At 43.8% G+C, this 17,400-nt stretch overlaps 1 protein-coding gene across 4 annotated transcripts in view; it reads right to left on the bottom strand.

The window, feature by feature from the left end:
* Positions 1 to 17,400, bottom strand: part of CARMIL1 (capping protein regulator and myosin 1 linker 1) — a 312,127-nt gene that overhangs the window by 13,355 nt on the left and 281,372 nt on the right. For all 4 annotated transcript variants that reach the window (XM_038584305.1, XM_038584306.1, XM_038584307.1 and 1 more), the window contains exons 32-35: positions 15,115 to 15,227; positions 8,356 to 8,785; positions 1,506 to 1,587; positions 3 to 215 (exon numbers count right to left, since the gene is read on the bottom strand). In XM_038584305.1, coding sequence (XP_038440233.1) covers positions 3 to 215; positions 1,506 to 1,587; positions 8,356 to 8,785; positions 15,115 to 15,227 — 838 coding nt within the window. The remainder of the gene's footprint in view (positions 1 to 2; positions 216 to 1,505; positions 1,588 to 8,355; positions 8,786 to 15,114; positions 15,228 to 17,400) is intronic.

Here is a 17,400-nt window from a genome sequence, read left to right as displayed (position 1 = left end):
ACCAGGCCGTGAGGTGGTTCTTGGTTTCTGCGGGATGGTGGGCCGCGCTGCCAGGCTGGGTTTGGGGGACTGCAGGAGGGGCTTCGGGCTGGTGGGTGTGCTGGACGAGCTCCGGGACCTGGAGCCCACATCCACTTTGGGCTCTGCTTTGGCATTCTTTTCTGGTGTTCCCAAAATGAAGCGGTTCTCCGGAATGCCTGGGTGCAGCTTAGGCACTAGTGAAAACGGGTACAAAAAGCACACTTTATTTTAACATTCAAAGGTGAGGGGCACCTGGGTGGCTCAGTGGTTGAGCATCTGCCTTTGGCTCAGGGCGTGATCCTGGGATCCTGGGATCAAGTCCCGCATCAGGCTCCTTGTGATGAGGCTGCTTCTCCCTCTGCCTCTCTCTCTGTGTCTCTCATGAATAAATACATAAAATCTTTAAAAAAAATCAAAGGTGAAAGAAACAAATTATTTAGAGCTAGGAGAGTTCTGGTCTGTCTGTTCTGTCTTTTCTCCCCATGGATATTTCAGAACTGAACCATGTCGTTCTAGCATGCTTGTAGAATCTAAACACGCTGCTGGAAGACTACAGCTCTTTGTGGAAAATCAATGAACTTAGTGCTACTCTTCTGATCATTCCTGACTACTCCACAGATGGCAACCTTAAGTTCAAGCGTGTCCATGTCCATACTAACATATGGAGAGGATACAGTGCTTAATGCATCTGAAGCACTCAGATCTTTCTCCGATCTGGCACGAATACAGGCAGGTATGACCGTAAAACTGTAGGTGCCTCAGTTCTGGACAATCATCATCAGGCAGGGGTCTGGCTGCGGGTCCTCAGTGAGGGGAGTACACTGACATCCACAGCCTCCCATTTAGCAAGAACTGTGGCAAAGGCTTCAGGGATGTAATCTCATGCCCCACCCTTGCCCTGCTGTTGCCTTAAGCATGCAGACAACCGAATGAAGCAAGAGGGTTAAATGTGAGCTACATTCCAACTCTTCCTGCAGGAAGACATTCCAGCACAACACGGGAATTTCAAACAGCAAAGTGAGATTTCTGATGCACAGTTTGTAAGCCACCCTCTGGTTCCCATCAAAAGTGTCTTATTCTTTACCATACCCAAAAAGTCAGAGGGACAAAGGATATTGGATATTCATGCTGAAAGGAAGGGACACTCCTTCATATCAAACAAATGGACCTTCTACTTACCATGTGTGGCTTATTTTTAACATCAGACATGCCCCTCCCCCACTCCTCGGATGTCCACAGTTTGAGAGCTCTTATCAGAGGCATTTCTTCCTTTTGGGAAATTGGAACTGGTGCCCCTTCCAGGCACACAGCTCTGGGAGTGGGAGATGCCGCTGAGGTGGAGCTGCAGCAGGTGAAGGGGTGTGGCCTTTAGGTGCAGGCTGACAACACATTCTCCTCTCTCATTTCTATTTTTCTTCTGTCAACTATGTGTGACTCCGGAACCAGGAGGGAAAGTGTTCTTCCTTAGGGGGTGATGGTCTTACCTGCACCACCTCCATCCAAACGTTCTGTGCTGCCCAAGGCCAAGCTGGAGGAATCCTGAGAGATGGCATCATTCCCAAGCTTCTAGAAAATTCAAGCACACAGCCCCAGCAAAGTGCATATTTATTTAAAATGTAAGAAAAGAAACAAAGCAGAAAATAAATGTCAACAAATAATGGCCCCTTTACTGTTGTCACACTGTGTCCCACCTCTCTGTGTCCCTGGGTGCCTGCTCCTGGGACAAAGCTTGGAGGAACAGGTTCTTTTATGTGTTTATAATCAGGGTTCTGGGGTTCTGGAGTGTGGCCAATGCCCCAAAATGATCCCCCCGGTGACAGGTACATGGGCTCAGGGGAAGCCAGTGAGCTTGGGGATCGTTTCTGTCTCCTGTGTTTTGCTTTTGTTTTCTTTTTTTGTGGAACACCTATAGAGGCTCTGCAGCCCCTGATGCTCCAAGCAACAAGGGTACTGACGCTCTGTGAGTTGACAGGATGGTCTCTCCAAGTTGAGTTCCCAAAATCAAAATTTGAAAGCAGTGGAAACCTTTTCAACTTCAATGTACAGGATAGGTAAAAAGGGACTGTAATAGGCAGGGCCTTTGTTGCCACTGAGACAGAACCACAAGACCACAAGACACAGATTTATCATTTAGGAGGCAATGGACAAACAGGCCAGAATTAATTTAAAAAACCTCAGAGCAGGGTGCTTGGGTCTCTCAGTCAGCTATGCATCTGCCTTTGGCTCAGGTCATGATCCTGGGGTCCTGGGATCGAGCCCCACATCGGGCCCCCTGCTCAGCAGGGTCTGCTTCTCCCTCTGCCCTTCATCCCAATCATGCTCTCTCAAATAAATAAATAAGATTAAAAAAAAAAAAAGAAACCCAAAAGCTTCAGGTGAAGGGGTTTATGACAGCAAAGGGGGGCAAGGTTAGACACCATCATCTCAGGGAAGGAGTGATAACTAGGGAAGCTAGGACTTGGCCTCTTCCTTGCAGTGCAGAAAGTCCACCTAAGAGGGAGGCATTTAAATACAAAAAGTTATCCTAAATGAAAAATCAAGGGTTTGCCTAATAAAATCTAAGTACTCTGTTGACAAAGACGGACTGTCTACATCCACCTCCTGTCTAGAAATATAAAGACGGTGGGCAGGTAGACCAGGAGGCTGATGACTCCTAAGGCAGCCTGGCCTTCGGCCTGTCCCTTCCTGCTCAACTCATACTTGTGCTTCTGACAAACCAGAAAAGCATGTATCTGGTGCCAGTTCCCAGCTTTCCACTAGTTTTGATGATACAGGAGGTGTTATCTGAAACACAGCTGAGATCTGACTTATGCATGACATTTATTGACTGGCCACAGCCATATACCAGCCAGGAGTGGCAGCTCCCGGGGAGGGCAAGTACACTGCAGCAATTCTCAGGGCTCTCTCAGCAAGACTCTGGGAGTTCCCTTAGGGGAGGCTGCTGAGCAGGTCTCTGAGAAGAAATGTGCACATGAGTTCTACAGCTAGAATGGGCACACTGTTTGGTGTTCCTATGTTCCTAGAGACAAGTGATCCCAAGGAAAGGGAGTCCCGTGCCAGGGCTGCAGCCAGGAAGTCCCCGCCTGGACCAGCAGGGGGTGTCCAAGCCCATGGACAGAGGGAGCAGTTCAGAGGCAGGGAGGGCCTCACCAACACTTGGCCTGGCATCCGACAGCCTCTAGAAGGCAGAGGCACGTGTAGTTGTGCTCAGATGCAGATAAGAAGGTGGACTATTCAAACATGGTCAGGATGAGACTATGTCAAGCAAGATGCCAGTGCACAGATTTAAGGAGACATCGCCTTTCAGCGCCAGGTGGGCACCTGAGAGCCAATGCCTCCTTGCACTTTGCACCCTTGGCGCCTCGCTTGCCTACATTAAAAATATAACCCAAGGAACAGTTTTTCTTTTTCCTTCCCAGCTGTCTGAGGTAGTTAACACAAAATACTATAAGGTCCATTGTTTTTGAGTGCAGGCAGCTGAGGAGGTGGCCCTAGAAGACAGGGCCTCTATGCATTCAGTACTTGTTATTTACTCTCCTTTGTTAAAAAATGAGAAGTGCCATAGCTTCACTTTCACGATTTTTTCCTTTTTTTTTTTTTTTTTTTTAAGATTTAATTTATTTATTTGACACAGAGAGAGAGGAAGCCCAAGCAGGGGGAGCAGGAGAGGGAGAAGGCAGCTTCTGGCTGAGCAGATAGCCTGATGTGGGTGGGGCTCAATCCCAGGACCCTGGGATCATGACCTGAGCAGAAGGCAGACGTTTAACTGACTGAGCCACCCGGATGCTCCGTCCTGGTTCTTTTCTTTTAAATACACGTATTAAATGTGAATAGTGTAAAGAAAATTATTCAAGAGAAGATTGAAGACACCATAAATTTTACCAACAGTATACTGACCAATGGGGCTTATGTTGCTAACTTTTATAAAGAATACAGTCATTTTAGAGGAAAATATTCTTTTACTAATTTTAAGGGTCTTTTTTTTTCTTTTTTTAAGAAAGAGGCAGAGGGTGGGTAGAGGGGGAATCTCAAGCAGGCTCCAGATGCAGTGCAGAGCCCAACAGGGAGATTGATCCCACAACCCGGAGATCATGACCTGAGCCAAAATCAAGAGTCAGGCGTACAACCCACTGAGCCTAGGTGACCCTTCTTATACTTATTTTTGAAAACCTTTCCTAATATTTTATTATTCGGATAGAAAATCCTGACTGGTTTGAATTTTCAATACGGGTATACCTCATTTTATTGCACTTTGCTTTACTGCCTTTTACAGATACTGTTTTGTTTTTGTTTTCACAGGTTGAAGGTTTGTGGCATCACTGCACTGAGCAAGTCTATCACCACCTTTGTTCCAACAGCATTTGCTCACCTCACATCCCTGTGTCACATTTTGGTAATTCTTAACAATATTTCAAATTTTTCCATTATTGCTATATATGTCATGGTGATCTGTGATCAGTGATATTACTACTGTAGTTGTTCTGGGGTGCTATGTTTACTTATGGCCCCATAAGGCAGTAAACTTAATCAATAAATGTTGTCCATGTTCTGATTGCTCCATCAACCAGCCATTCCCCCATCTCTCTCCCTCTCCTCAGATCTTCTTATTTTCTGAGACACAACAATATTGAAATCAGGCCAGATAATAACCTGACAACAGCCTCTAAGTAAGTGTTCAAGTGAAGGAAGAGTTACACATCTCACTTTAAATCAAAAGCTAGGGATGGTAAAGCTTAGTGAGGAAGGCACATTGAAAGCTGAGAAAGGCTAAAAGCCAGGTCTCTTGTGGCAAACAGTTACCCAGGTTGTGAATGCAAAGGAAAAGTTCTTGAAGGAAATTAAGTGTTATTCCAGTGAACGCATGAATGATAAGAAAATGAAACAGCCTTATTGATGATATGGAGAAAGTCTGAGGGGTCCAAACAGAAGATCAAACCAGCACAACTACCCTTAAGCCAAAGCTTCATCCAGAATCAGGCCTTGAATCTCTAAAGCTCCATGAAGGCTGAGAGAGGTGAGGAATCTGCAGAAGGAAAGTTTGAAGCTACTAGTGTGGATCATGAGGTTGAAAAGAAGCTCCAGAACCAAAAAATGCAAGGTGAAGCAGCAGGTGCTAATGGAGAAGCTGCAGCAAGTTCGCCAGAAGATCTAGCTGAGAGAATTAATGAAGGTGGCTACAGTAGAATACAGATTATCAGCGTAGACATACAGGCTTCTGTTGGAAGAAGATGGCATGTAGGACTTTTATAGCTAGAAAGAAGTCAACGCCTGCCTTCAAAGGATAGGCTGGCTATCGTTAGGGATTAACGCAGCTGTTGATTTGAATGCTCAGTCACCATTCCAAAAATCCTAGGGCCATTAAGAATAATGCTAGATCTACTCTCCCTGTGCTCTATAAACGGAATAACAAAGCCTGGATGACAGGATATCTGTTTAGAACATGGTTTACTGAATATTTTAGGTCTATTGTGGAGACCTCCTTTTAAAAAATTACTGCTCATTGACAATGCACCTGGTCACCCAAGAGCTCTGATGGAGATGTTGTTTTCATGCCTGCTGACACAATATCCATTCTGCAGCTTGTAGGTCAAGGAGTAATTTTAACTTTCAAGTCTTATTACTTAGGAAATACATTTTGTAAGGCTAAAGCTGCCATACATGGTGATCCTCTGATGGATCTGGGAAAGTCAACCGAAAACCTTCTGGGAAGGATTCACCATTGTAGATGCCATTCAGAACATTCATGATCCATGCAAAAAAAGTCAAAATAACAATATGAACAGGACTTTGGAAGAATTTGACTCCAACCCTCATGGATGACTTGAAAGTGTTCAAGATGCCAAAGGAGAAGTCACTGCAGATGTGGTGGGAATAAGAAGAGAACTGGGATGAGAAGTAGAGTCTGAAGATGGGCCTAGCATGGCTGCAATCTCATGACCACACTTGAATGAATGAGGAGCTGCTTCTTAGGGATGAGCAAACCAAGTGCTTTCTTGAGATGGAATCTACTCCTGGTGAAGATGTGGTAAAGACTGTTGGAATGACAACAGAGGATTTAGATTATTACATAAACTTAGTTGATAAAGTAGTAGCAGGGTATGAGAGGATTCACTCCAATTTTGAGAGAAGCTCTACTGTGGGGAACAGGCTATCAAACAGCATCACATGCTACAGAATAATCATTTGTCAATGTGGCAGACTTCATTGTCTTATTTTAAGAAATTGCCATAGCCACCCCTGCCTTTAAGCAATCAGTCAGCAGCTGTCAACATGAAGGCAAGACCCTCCACCAGCAAGCTCAGATGATGGTTAGCTTTTTTTAATCAATAAAATATTTTAAAATTAAGGTATGTACATTGTTTTTTTAAGACACAATGCCAGTTGCACACTTAGCAGACTACAGTACGGTGTGAACATAACTTTCTATGTACTGGGAAACCCTGAAATTCATTTGACTCACTTTATTGCTTTATTGTGTTGATCTAGAACTGAACTTGCAATGTCTCCAGGGTCCACCTCTAAGGATTTTTATTATTGATGTTGTTTTAATCAAACACAAGATGGCGCCAAAAGCTCATTACTAGAAGCCTTGAACAACTGAGACTTCCAGACCATAAGAATTTTGTCACTTCAAGGCAATTTATGTATCAAATCCACAGCACATGGAAAAAACCCTCTAGCACTTCCCATCTTTCTACCAAAAAGCAGCTGTTCATCAGTGAAAACAGTGATAAAATAAACAGCTCGTTAGTGAAAACAGCACGTTTGTTGTTGTAAGAAATGCTATAAAATGGTTTGAAATTTAAACATTTCCTTGGGTGACTCACCAATGATATGATCGCAGTGTTTATTCTGAATTCTGACTAGGGAAGGCCACATGGTGCCTGTGTCGTCGAATTAGCAGAGGGCAATTAGTTACACGGTCCTCCCTTTGCACTTCCCTGAACCTTCTATAAGGGTCACTGAGTAAGAAGGGATCCATCACAAGGAAAGTACTGGATAACTAAGATTCTGGTGGGGTAAATGAGGTGCATAGCTGTAAAATCATGCGGGATGCAGGATTTAATGAAAAAAAAAATCAGCTGTTAAGTCAAATAAAACAACGCTCTACACCCTGGCATATAATACAGTTTAATAAATCAAGGATTCAATGGGGTGCATTGTTTTATTCTGATACTTCAAATAACAAAGATGAGCAATCTTCCTTTCTTTGGGAAATCCAGTTATATAAACAAAAAAGAGCTCAGATTCATGTACCAAACCCAAACTCTGGGCTATCATGGATATGCTGATCTTAGAGATCACACTGAAGCTATGATCTTTCAAGTAGCTACCAGGAGAAAGGAGAGATAATAGGGGGAAGGAAAAAACCCACAACGTCTATTTTAAAAGGTGTTCAAAGAATAAATGATGAATTTAGTCAGATTTGGAGAGAATAGGGCAATTTTTAAATGATCAAATTTTTCTTCATAGCAGTCTACAATATATCTCAATGATCAAGTATTCCATTAATTCTAACAGAATACCTTGACTTTCTTTCCTTTTGACTTTCAAATCTGGCAAGATGAAAAAACTGAAAGGCAGATCTACTTATATATAATTAGACTCTTGGTTTCAGGGGCACCTGGGCTGGGTAGCTCAGTTGGTGAAGTGTCTGCCTTTGGCTCAGGTCATGATCTAGGGTCCTGGGATGGAGCCCTGTGTAGCTCCCAGCTTGGTGGGGAGTCTGCTTCTCTCTCTCCCACGGCACTGCACCCCCACTCCGCTCATGCTCTTTCTCTAATAAATAAATAAAATCTTAAAAGAAAAAATCTGGTTCCAGTTTTTTTTTTTTTTTTTTTTTTTTAAGGTTTTTATTTTTAAGTATTCTCTACACCATCCATGGGGCTTGAACTCACAGCCCTGAGATCAAGAGTCTTTGCTAGCCAGGAGCCCCCATGGTTTCAGTATTCTTATTTGCCTCTGGCAGCTCTATCTCTGGTCACCCTTAGGTCTCAGTTTGGATGCAACAGACTCTGTCTTCTCCCCAGATCTGAGTATTTCCCCACAACACCCGTCCCAGGCTCCTGACTTGCACGGGTAGACAAAGGCCAGCAGCCTCTCTCAGTCAGTGACTTATCTTCAAGCCCTGTGGCTCTCAGAGGAGTGGGCCTCCGTGACAGAGGGAAAACCCAGCCATGCCTCTGTAGCTCATGCTCTGGGTTCTTTTGGGAAAAGGCTTTGGTTTCGGATTTTTATTTAACTGTATGGGCTCCTTCTGGTCATCTCTCTCCGGTAAAAACTGAGAGGGGGCAGAGCCACAAAGACAATCAGGTCAGGAGGGGCCCCCCTCACCTTGTGTGCACTGGCCGCTCTTCTCTCCTGCTTGGCCTTCATCTCTGCCAGCAGACCGCTGCCCATCACCTGCACCCCATACCTGCGCCCGGCCTGTGGGCTGCTCTTGCTGTCACTGCGCTCCATCTTGCCCACGTCCTCCTCTTGGCCTTCCTCCAGGGAGTCGGGCGTTTTTATCTCCTCCACCCGCTCCGAACTGCTGTTGTGCTCCACTGGCTTCGTGTCCTTCCTGGGCATGTCCAGGGCTGGACTTCTCATAGCCCCTTTGGGCGAGGACGGCTCGTCTGTCATCAAGACCGTCGGTGGCCGCTCAGATTTGGATCGAGATTTGATTAAGTTGAGAAAGCCACTCTTCCGAGAGTCTCGCTTCTTCTTTTCATCTCCTCCTTCACCAAGCTCATGGGACTCTGAGCCTCTTGCTGAGGATCTCCTGTGATTCAAAAGAACAAATACTGTGGGGTTTGCTGTAATTATAGTTCTTGCAAGAATCAGTCAAAATACAAATAGGGAGATTGCTGCTTATCTAGCCATTCTGAAGCAGTAAAAATTTTCATTTGAGGGGTGCCTGGGTGGCTCAGTTGGTTATGCATCTGCCTTTGGCTTAGGTCATGGTCTCAGGGTCCTGGGATCAAGCCCCCTATAGGGCTCCCTTTTCAGTGGGGAGCCTGCTTCTTCCTCTTCTTGCTGTTCCCCCTGCTTGTACTCTCTCTCTCTCGGTGTCAAATAAATAAAATCTTTAAAAAATTTTTAATTTGAGCTATTGCGCTTGGTAAATAGTGTGGAATGTTATAGTCACAGGTCAGGAGATGGAGGAACCACCAATCAGGAATGGGAACCTGAAGGTGTAGGTGGTGGGCCTGGGGGGCAGAGATGAGGTATTTTTGTATCTAAATGTTCTAGTCAGTTGCCTCTCCACTTGTAAGAACTTCTAGTAAAGCTGGCTCCTCAAAGACACAAGTGAGGGATGGCCTAATTTAATTTGACTGCATTGATAAGGGCCAGGTTTCCCCAGTGTCACCTGAAGTCCTTGCATCATCACTAAAATCACATCTGAAATTCCACCCTTAGTGCTTGACTCAAACAAGAATGTGGGTCCTTACTTAAACATAATACCACTGAAAAGGGTAACAGAGAGGGTAAGCTCTTCATTCTGTATGAAAGAGAATATTCAGGAATGGGGGAATGGGCAGGGAAAGAGCAACTCAAGGGGCCAATTAGAGGTCTCATTGGTTCCTTTCACTTAGAACTGGCAGACACAAACCCCATTAGGTCCTCTGTGTCCCCGGTGACATCACGGCCAAAGGTTTAAAGAAAAAACTAAGGGAGGGAAAGAAAGGCAAAAACAGCCAAGTCTGGAAGCCTAGAGAACTGAGAGTGAAAACAGACTTAATGGACACGGGAAAGCTGTCCTCTGAAGTGCTGGTAAGAGAGGGGAGAGGCATGGGTTTGCACGGAGCTCCAGGCACCCCTGGAAACAGAAGTGAAGGGGGACTCCAGACAGGGAGAGAGCCAATAGCCCATTCACTAAACCGTCAGATCCTCTCCCCAAACCAGAGACCAAAACTGCCCCTTCGCACCCTTTAGGGAGGGCGAGGGGCAGCAGGACAGCTGAGCAACGTGTGCCATCCTGAACACAGGTAGGTTCAGGGGGAGGGCTGCTGACTGTGGTACCTCACAGTAGACCTCTTTGTCCTAAGGATTATTTTTGGCTAATTAAGAAGTGGCAGACACCAGAGAAGCTCTGAGAACAGAAGTTGCTGTTTTGGAAGAGATGTTTATAAGAGAAATCTCCATTCATAAGGGTGTGTTCCTCTCAGCAGCAGGAAGAGATAACTACATTTCTGGAAACTTATCAATGGAGAGGGTATGGCCCTAAATGTGCATAACCACCTTACCCTGTTTATAGGCCTTTTTCTGGTAATCTTCCCACACTTGTTCCCCGTCCCCTATCCCAACATCTTTCTTTTGTCTTTAACTGAAAATGGTATTTCAGGTGGTAGCTTGAGCCATTTTGCGGGAACTACTCAGTTTTTCTAAGTCTCTCCCATGCATATAGGAGGTGTCCATGTTCTTGAACTTCTTTCTCCTGTTAATCTTTTATTATAGGAGTGTCTCAGCCAGGAACCTAGAAGGGTAGAGAGAACATGATCTTCCCTCCCCTACAATCACAAGAAAGCCTGCGTATTGGGGCAGTGATACTCCCAGCCTCTTTCTCTCATTATGGATCCCAAAAGGGGACAGCCAGGTTTAAGCCCTCCAAGAAGGAGATCAAATTTCCCAACAAGCTCAAGAGAAATGACCCAAAGACTCTGATAATCAGGGAGACCCTCGCCCAACCAAATGGTCCAAGAAGGGGACCCTAGAGTGAAGTCCATCAGTCAGTAAGCCCTACTTGTTGCCAGGTGAACTGGAGGGTCCCCACACCCTTGACCCAGCCCATCCCAAAGAAGTCGCTGAATGAGAAAAGATTCAAGGACAGACACACAACACAGTGGATAAGCGACATAAGCAGGAAAGTTTATTAAACCAAAAGTATACTCTTGAGGGTGCCTGGCTGGCTCAATTGATGGAGCAGGCAATTCTTGATCTCAGGGTTATGAGTTCAAGCCCCACATTGGATGGAAAGGTTACTTAAAAATAAAGTCTTTAAAAAACAAAACTAAGTACACTCTTGAGATTTGAAAGTAGATAAGGTTAAGAGAGAGCCAGCTGTGGTGTATGCAGGTGTTTGGGGTTCTATTTTATATGTGCAGTTAACAAGAGAGTAGAATTCATAATTTGGCACAGGGAAGCAGAGTTTCCCACCTTTTCTTCTTAACTTGCTCAGGGGTTTCCTATCATGGCCCTGCCATCTTGGGCCTGTCTGGTGTGATCCAGCTTCTCATGGACTGCTGCCAGGACAGGCCTCAGACCTTCCCCACAGCTGGCCACCAGGCATCCCCTTAGAGCCTCAATGCTTCTAAGACATCAACTTCCAATAGCTCACTTGTGTCCTATTTCATTTCAAATAAAAGAGGAAAAAAACAAACAAAACAAAAACCTGTTGTGCCATCAGATATGCGTAACAGGAAAATGTGATAGTGGGAGTGTAACACTCAAAGTTGGAAGATACAGCTGGAGAAATCTCCCAGACAGTGAGGAATAGGGGGTTGGGTAATAGAAGGAATGAGAAAATGAAAGAGAAAAGATCAAAATAAAATAAAACAAAAATTAGTGTATTAATAGAGAAAACACATAATTTGAATAATGGATGTTTTTTTAAAAAGAATACAGAGAAAAGGGAAGAAATTATGAAAAAAAAATTTCAAGGAAAATTCCAGAACCAAAGGATATGAATTTTCAGATTGAAATGGCTCATGAGTGCCTAGCAAATGGGTTCAAACAAAACAAAACAAAACAAAACCTACCCAGAGCCAATCATCATACATTTCTGGGAACAAAGAGAAAATCCTCAATGTTTCCAGAAAAGACTAAAAACAAAAATATGTAACAAAGGATCAGGGCTCATGAGGACTTTGGATTTGTATGGGCCAAGGCCAGGCTGCCTCGAGATGGGCTGCTTTGGCATGGAGATTATTTTGAGTCAAAATGTCATCAAAACCTGACAGATTCCAGAAAAGCTCCTTACCTCCTCCTTGACTGCCTGAAAGAATTTAGCTAGAGGACCTGCTCCAGGAAGAGAGTTGTCAGCATAGAGAACTACATTACACTATGAGCTAGGGGTGGTGGATGGGGAAGAAGCTAGCAAGGCCTATTGGATCAAGGTCCTCCATGTCCCACTACCTAAGTGGCCCTGCAGACATGTGCTTCTCGAACATTTACTCTTCCTGAGAATTGTATTCTTTCCCTTTGGAGTCCCAGACTGTGGCTCCCTTCTTAGTTCAGAATCACATATATGCCTCATTCTGCCTGACGGTCTTTAGAATTTCATGTCTGAGTGGCTTCCTGTATGTACACAATTATATGTTATTCTATCCTGTTACTCTTCCTCATGTCAATTTGATTCTAAGTCCAGCCAGAAGAACCTTGAAGGGGACTGGAAAATATTGCTCCCTGACAGATTCTTATAGCAACAATAGAAGTTAGAAGGTAATAGGACCAGGTTTTGAAGATTCTAAGATGGATTCGATCTAGGATTCCATACGTAGTCACACTGTTAATCAAAATGAAAGACATATCTGCAAGTCTCCAAAATACCCCTCTCAAGCTGCCCTTCTCAGGAAGCAACTAGAGGAGGTCATCTGCCAAAACAGGGGAATCAAAGAAGGAAGGAGAAGAATTAGGCCAAAGGGAGCAGAAAAAGGACGCAGGTATGCAGCACAAGGAAGCCTCCAGCAGACAGAGACAGGAGGTGGCAGGGCCATAGCAGGGAACTGGGCCCAGATGCCACATGGGTCAGGTAGGTCAGGCAGCCATGAGGGATGTGTTCCAGGAGATGAAACAGAAGATACCTGAACACGTGGAGAGGAGATTAATACCTTTCTTGCAGATGTATGGGACACGGCAGTGGACAGGAATATGCAAAAGTAAGCATATGTAAAGGAGATGATTATTAACTACAGTGAACATAAAACACTGTAAAGGAGAGCAAACCCAAAGATAATGTAACTCAGTCATGAATATTCACAAGGAAAAGAGTGTGTGTGTGTGGTGAGGGGTGGGGGTGGTTAGCAGCAGGGTCACAGTGTATCAGAGCCAAATTATCATCCTCTACAGTGAGAAGTTAAGTCATGCTTGCTTTTTAAATCTGAAAAACAGGAAAGAGCAAAGAATGTTATTAAAAAATATGGAAGCACAAATAAACAGCTAAGGGCATAGGAATTAAATGCCTCTGGGGAATAGGTAGTGGAGAAAGAAACAATGGAATTTGTTTTTCTGTCTTTGTAGAACATCTGGCATTTTAAACTACAAGCATTTATAAGTTTGATTGTCAAACGTTCTTCATACTACCTGCAGATTTTACCCATGCCTAGCCTTTTACATATCAAACTGACAGTCTGTTTTTATATAACAAAATGAAATGAAAAAATGAACTTCTGGTAGATTCCATCATTATTTGATGAAAATTTACTTCTACTTCTCTTTGTGCTTCGAACATACTCCCAGAGCAGTATCTTTGCAAAAAGTAGATTTTATACCTTCTAAAATTTGCCCAACTTTCCTCCAGAGCCTGTTACAGAAAAAGGCATCATAAGGATGCAGGAAATCACACGGAGGCAGGTATAAATGGTTCAGATCAGATGTGCATACACCTCTCCACTAACGTACCGACTTCTGATGTTTAGGAGGAGGCGAGCCTGCAACGGTGTCTGAAGTTTGTAGGAATATAGGCCAAGACTGTCTCAATTCATTCAAGCAATTGTGACTAAAGGCAGACTATATATTACAATCTGTGCCAGACACACTCAAGTTATAACGAACAGTAAGACCTGGGGGTTGCTTCTGAAGAACAAACATTCTTGGGGGGAAAATGATTGGAGAGCAGATCATTAAAAGGGACTTTCCCATTTTGCTCTGGTTATGCTGGCATGTGGTGACTGCTTGAATCTTTTACACTGAGGACACATCCGTCCATTCCTCATACCATACAAAATGGGAAGAAATGCTCAAAGGATTATGTGTGCTCTAACAGATGGGAGCAGAAGATGAAAAAAAAAAAAAAAAAGGCTTTGAGTCAGCAGCAGAGAAAGAGCAATTAATTGGGGGTGAGGGTGGGGAAGGGGCAGTCACATGACAGCTTCAAAGAATAAATGACATTGAGGCTGGTTCTTGAAGAATGGGAGCATAGACTCTTTCCCTAGAATGCCAAGCTTCAAGGCCAGTGTCAAAGAAGACAAATAATTGGGTCCTGAAGCTCCTAACGTGCAGTTAGTTATACTGTTATGGATATAACAACCTCACTTATTTCTACCTCACCATCCTACAGAGGCAAGATAAGGCACGTCAATCTACAGAATGGACCAGTTTCTTTCCTACCTGAGCCCAGCCTGCCCAGTCTTCCACCATCGGCTTATCACTATGGTTTCAATTCATTGCTGAATTTGGTATCTCAAAGTGAAGAATACTTCACAAACACTTATCCACATTAAGAGTATATTTAGGGATAGATCTGCATTTAGTTGGGAATTAAATAACTTGGTACAAATCATGCTGAATGCTGGAAGTGTTCTGGGTTAAATAACTATTAACAGAAGTTCATAAAAGGATTATCTTTTAAGGTAACACCACTTAATAAGAAAATAAAACAATCTCATTTTGATGCTGTCTGTTGAAGCTGGGCCATTTAGCAGTCATATAGGGTCCCCACATACACCAAATTACTAGTGAGGAGAACTTAGAAATTAAGTCATGTCACCTGTCAAAGTTCACTGCCCTGGAATAGTCACCCAGATGTCAGTGGTAAAGCTCTAAAAAAATACCTTGATGTGTTCTGTGGTTTATGTCAGAATAGTACAATAGTTCTCAAACCTGAGCATGTCTCAGTGTAGCTTATCAAAGTACAGACTGCACGGCCCCACATCCAGTTTCTGATTCAGTGGGTCTGGGGAAGCAGCTTGAGAATTTGCATTTCTAGTAAGTTCCCAGTTGACCGTGAGATTGCTGGGCATGAGTTAACGTTTTGCGAGCCATCAGAACAGTAAATCCCAAGTAATATATAAAAATAAGATAAATAAGCCTTGGCACTGTAAGTTTAATTGCAACTTAGTAAACTTAAATGTGCATTAAGCAGTATTATGAGTGAAATGACTCTGAACTCACTTGGAATCCATTTTGGTCACCTTCTTGGTGAAAAATTCATCCACACCTTCATCCACTCTCCCCATAAGACTGTTCTGTTCACCATCTTGAGGGACTATGCTGGCAGCGCAGACCTGCAAGTCAAACATGCAAAGGTAACTCACAGGCAACTTCATTCCACCAAGGGTACGTCACATTCCAGGCATGGTGATAAAGGCATGGAAGGACAAGGCCTGTGTACTGGAAGGCAGGCCTGTGTACAACCATGACAACGGAAGAAAGAAACAAAAGCGAGGCCGTGTACTATAATACAAAGCCTAGTGGAGGCTTGGTGCTGCTGGGTATGTGGGAAGCCCCTCACCCTTCCAGGCTGTGAAGCGCCAAGTGCCCCTTGCAGGTGATGGTAAGGGAAAATGAAACACGTGCTAGATTCTGAGACTGGAGATAATTCCAGTGGCCAGAGGCCAATGTAGTGTGGGTGGGATTAACTGCTGAGTACAAATGCTGGCAGATGCTAATAGGGGCCACTCCAACCAAACCCCCTCCCTCACTTCCTTTCTTTCTGGGGGGCAAGAATCCTCACTTTGAGGTATGAATACTTGCTTGTTTAACCCACATACCACAATTCTATTTCCTTGCCTATGATGGGTGGGTATGGAATATGATATAATTCTGATCAGTGTGATATAAAGGAAATCTGCTAGGGGCTTATGAGCAGGTCGTTCCTGTAGAGGAAAGAATGTATTTTCCTGCATGGTTTAAGGGAGGATGTGACGTCTGAGCCACAGCAGCCATATGGGGTTCAAGAGAAGGCAAGCCTGAGGACAGAAGCCAATATGTGGAGGATGACAGAGGAGAGGGCAGAAAACACCTGGGTGCTTATGCTTTGCTGCTGAATAAGCCAGTCCTTTATTCTGAGACTTCTGGATTTTTTGGTAGGTGAGAAAAATCGGTATTTCTACTTAAGTCATTTTTAGTTTGTAACACTTGTTATCTCCAGCTGAACGAATACTTCCCAATAATACATGGACTTATGGTGAATAGCCTTGAATCTTATGGAATTTAGTTTGTAGGTGAGAGCCCACAAAAGAGGGGCACGGCCCAACCTGAATTTTGTTCAGATGATTCTAGGGCAGCGTGAAGGATATACTAGAGAAGCCAGGGATTCTATGTAGGGGAAACTGTTCAAGAACACAAAAGAGAGATTCCTGTAATAGTCTAGTCTAATCTGGAGGAGATAAGGAGCAAATTTAGTACTGGAGATATGAGAATACAAAGAAAGGAGTTTGTCTCAGAGGAGGTTGAAGTTTCTATGCTAGGAGAATGGGAGCATGGTTCTAGGGAACATAGTTCAAAGACCAGATGTGGGAAAAGAAATGATGAGGCCAATTTTTGCCAAGCATTTGAGGTACTGTGGGAAACCCAAAGTCAGGCATCCAGCAGCCACTTGAAAGCTTGTGTCTCAGGAGAGAAGTTATTCGGAAATCATTTACCAAGTTAGCATTTCTCTTTGAATGGACAACTCATAGTGAGCTCAGTCATGTGTCTGATTTGTGTCTGCAATGGTGTATTAAGTTAATATTTCACACCAACAGATTGTAGGCCCTTGAGAAAGAATGGGTATCTTGCTCATTCCTTAGGGCGCAAGGACAAATTCTCCTAAGGTTGAGATTATCTGATCTGAATGTCTTGCCAGACTGGGGGGCAAGGGGGGGACGGGGAGGTGGGGGTGGCTTTCTGTAATCTTGATTTGCAAGAGTCAAGTTGCCTAGGGGGGATCTTGGCTCATGTCCATGTCTGCTTATGCGCCAATTTAAAGATAAGGCCAATCATTTGCTTTAAGCAATCATCCACTTCACTCACTGGGAAATCTCCATTATGAAAATGAATTGAGTGTTTGAGTTCATGTTTGTGAACAGCTGAAAAGTGAGCAGCAGATAGCAGATGAAGACAAAAGAACCCTGTGAAGTGTGAATAACAACAACTATACTTCACATCTGAATGATGCTTTATATTGGAGCAAGGTTTTCCTATGTATTATAATAGAGCAGAGAATCAGCAAAGTTCTATAATTCAATTATGGGGAGAAAGCAGCTCTCTGAGTAACTTCTATCACAAAAGATACAGTAACACAGAACTTGCTTGTGTTAGCATTTCTCCTTTTGTAAAAGAACGGAGAATGGGGTCTCTACAGTTATCATGGCTCCTGGTGTTTGTGTAATGCCTGGTAGTTTATAGGAGTGTCTTGCACATTAGGATTTCATCTTCGCATCTACTCTTTACGCTGAAAAGGAAGGACAGTTTTGA

The sequence above is a fragment of the Canis lupus genome, chromosome 35 (genome assembly GCF_011100685.1).
Source record: "Canis lupus familiaris isolate Mischka breed German Shepherd chromosome 35, alternate assembly UU_Cfam_GSD_1.0, whole genome shotgun sequence".
NCBI lineage: Eukaryota > Metazoa > Chordata > Mammalia > Carnivora > Canidae > Canis > Canis lupus.
The sequence above is the reverse complement of the archived record's forward strand: the minus strand, read 5'-3'. Positions and strand labels throughout refer to the sequence as shown.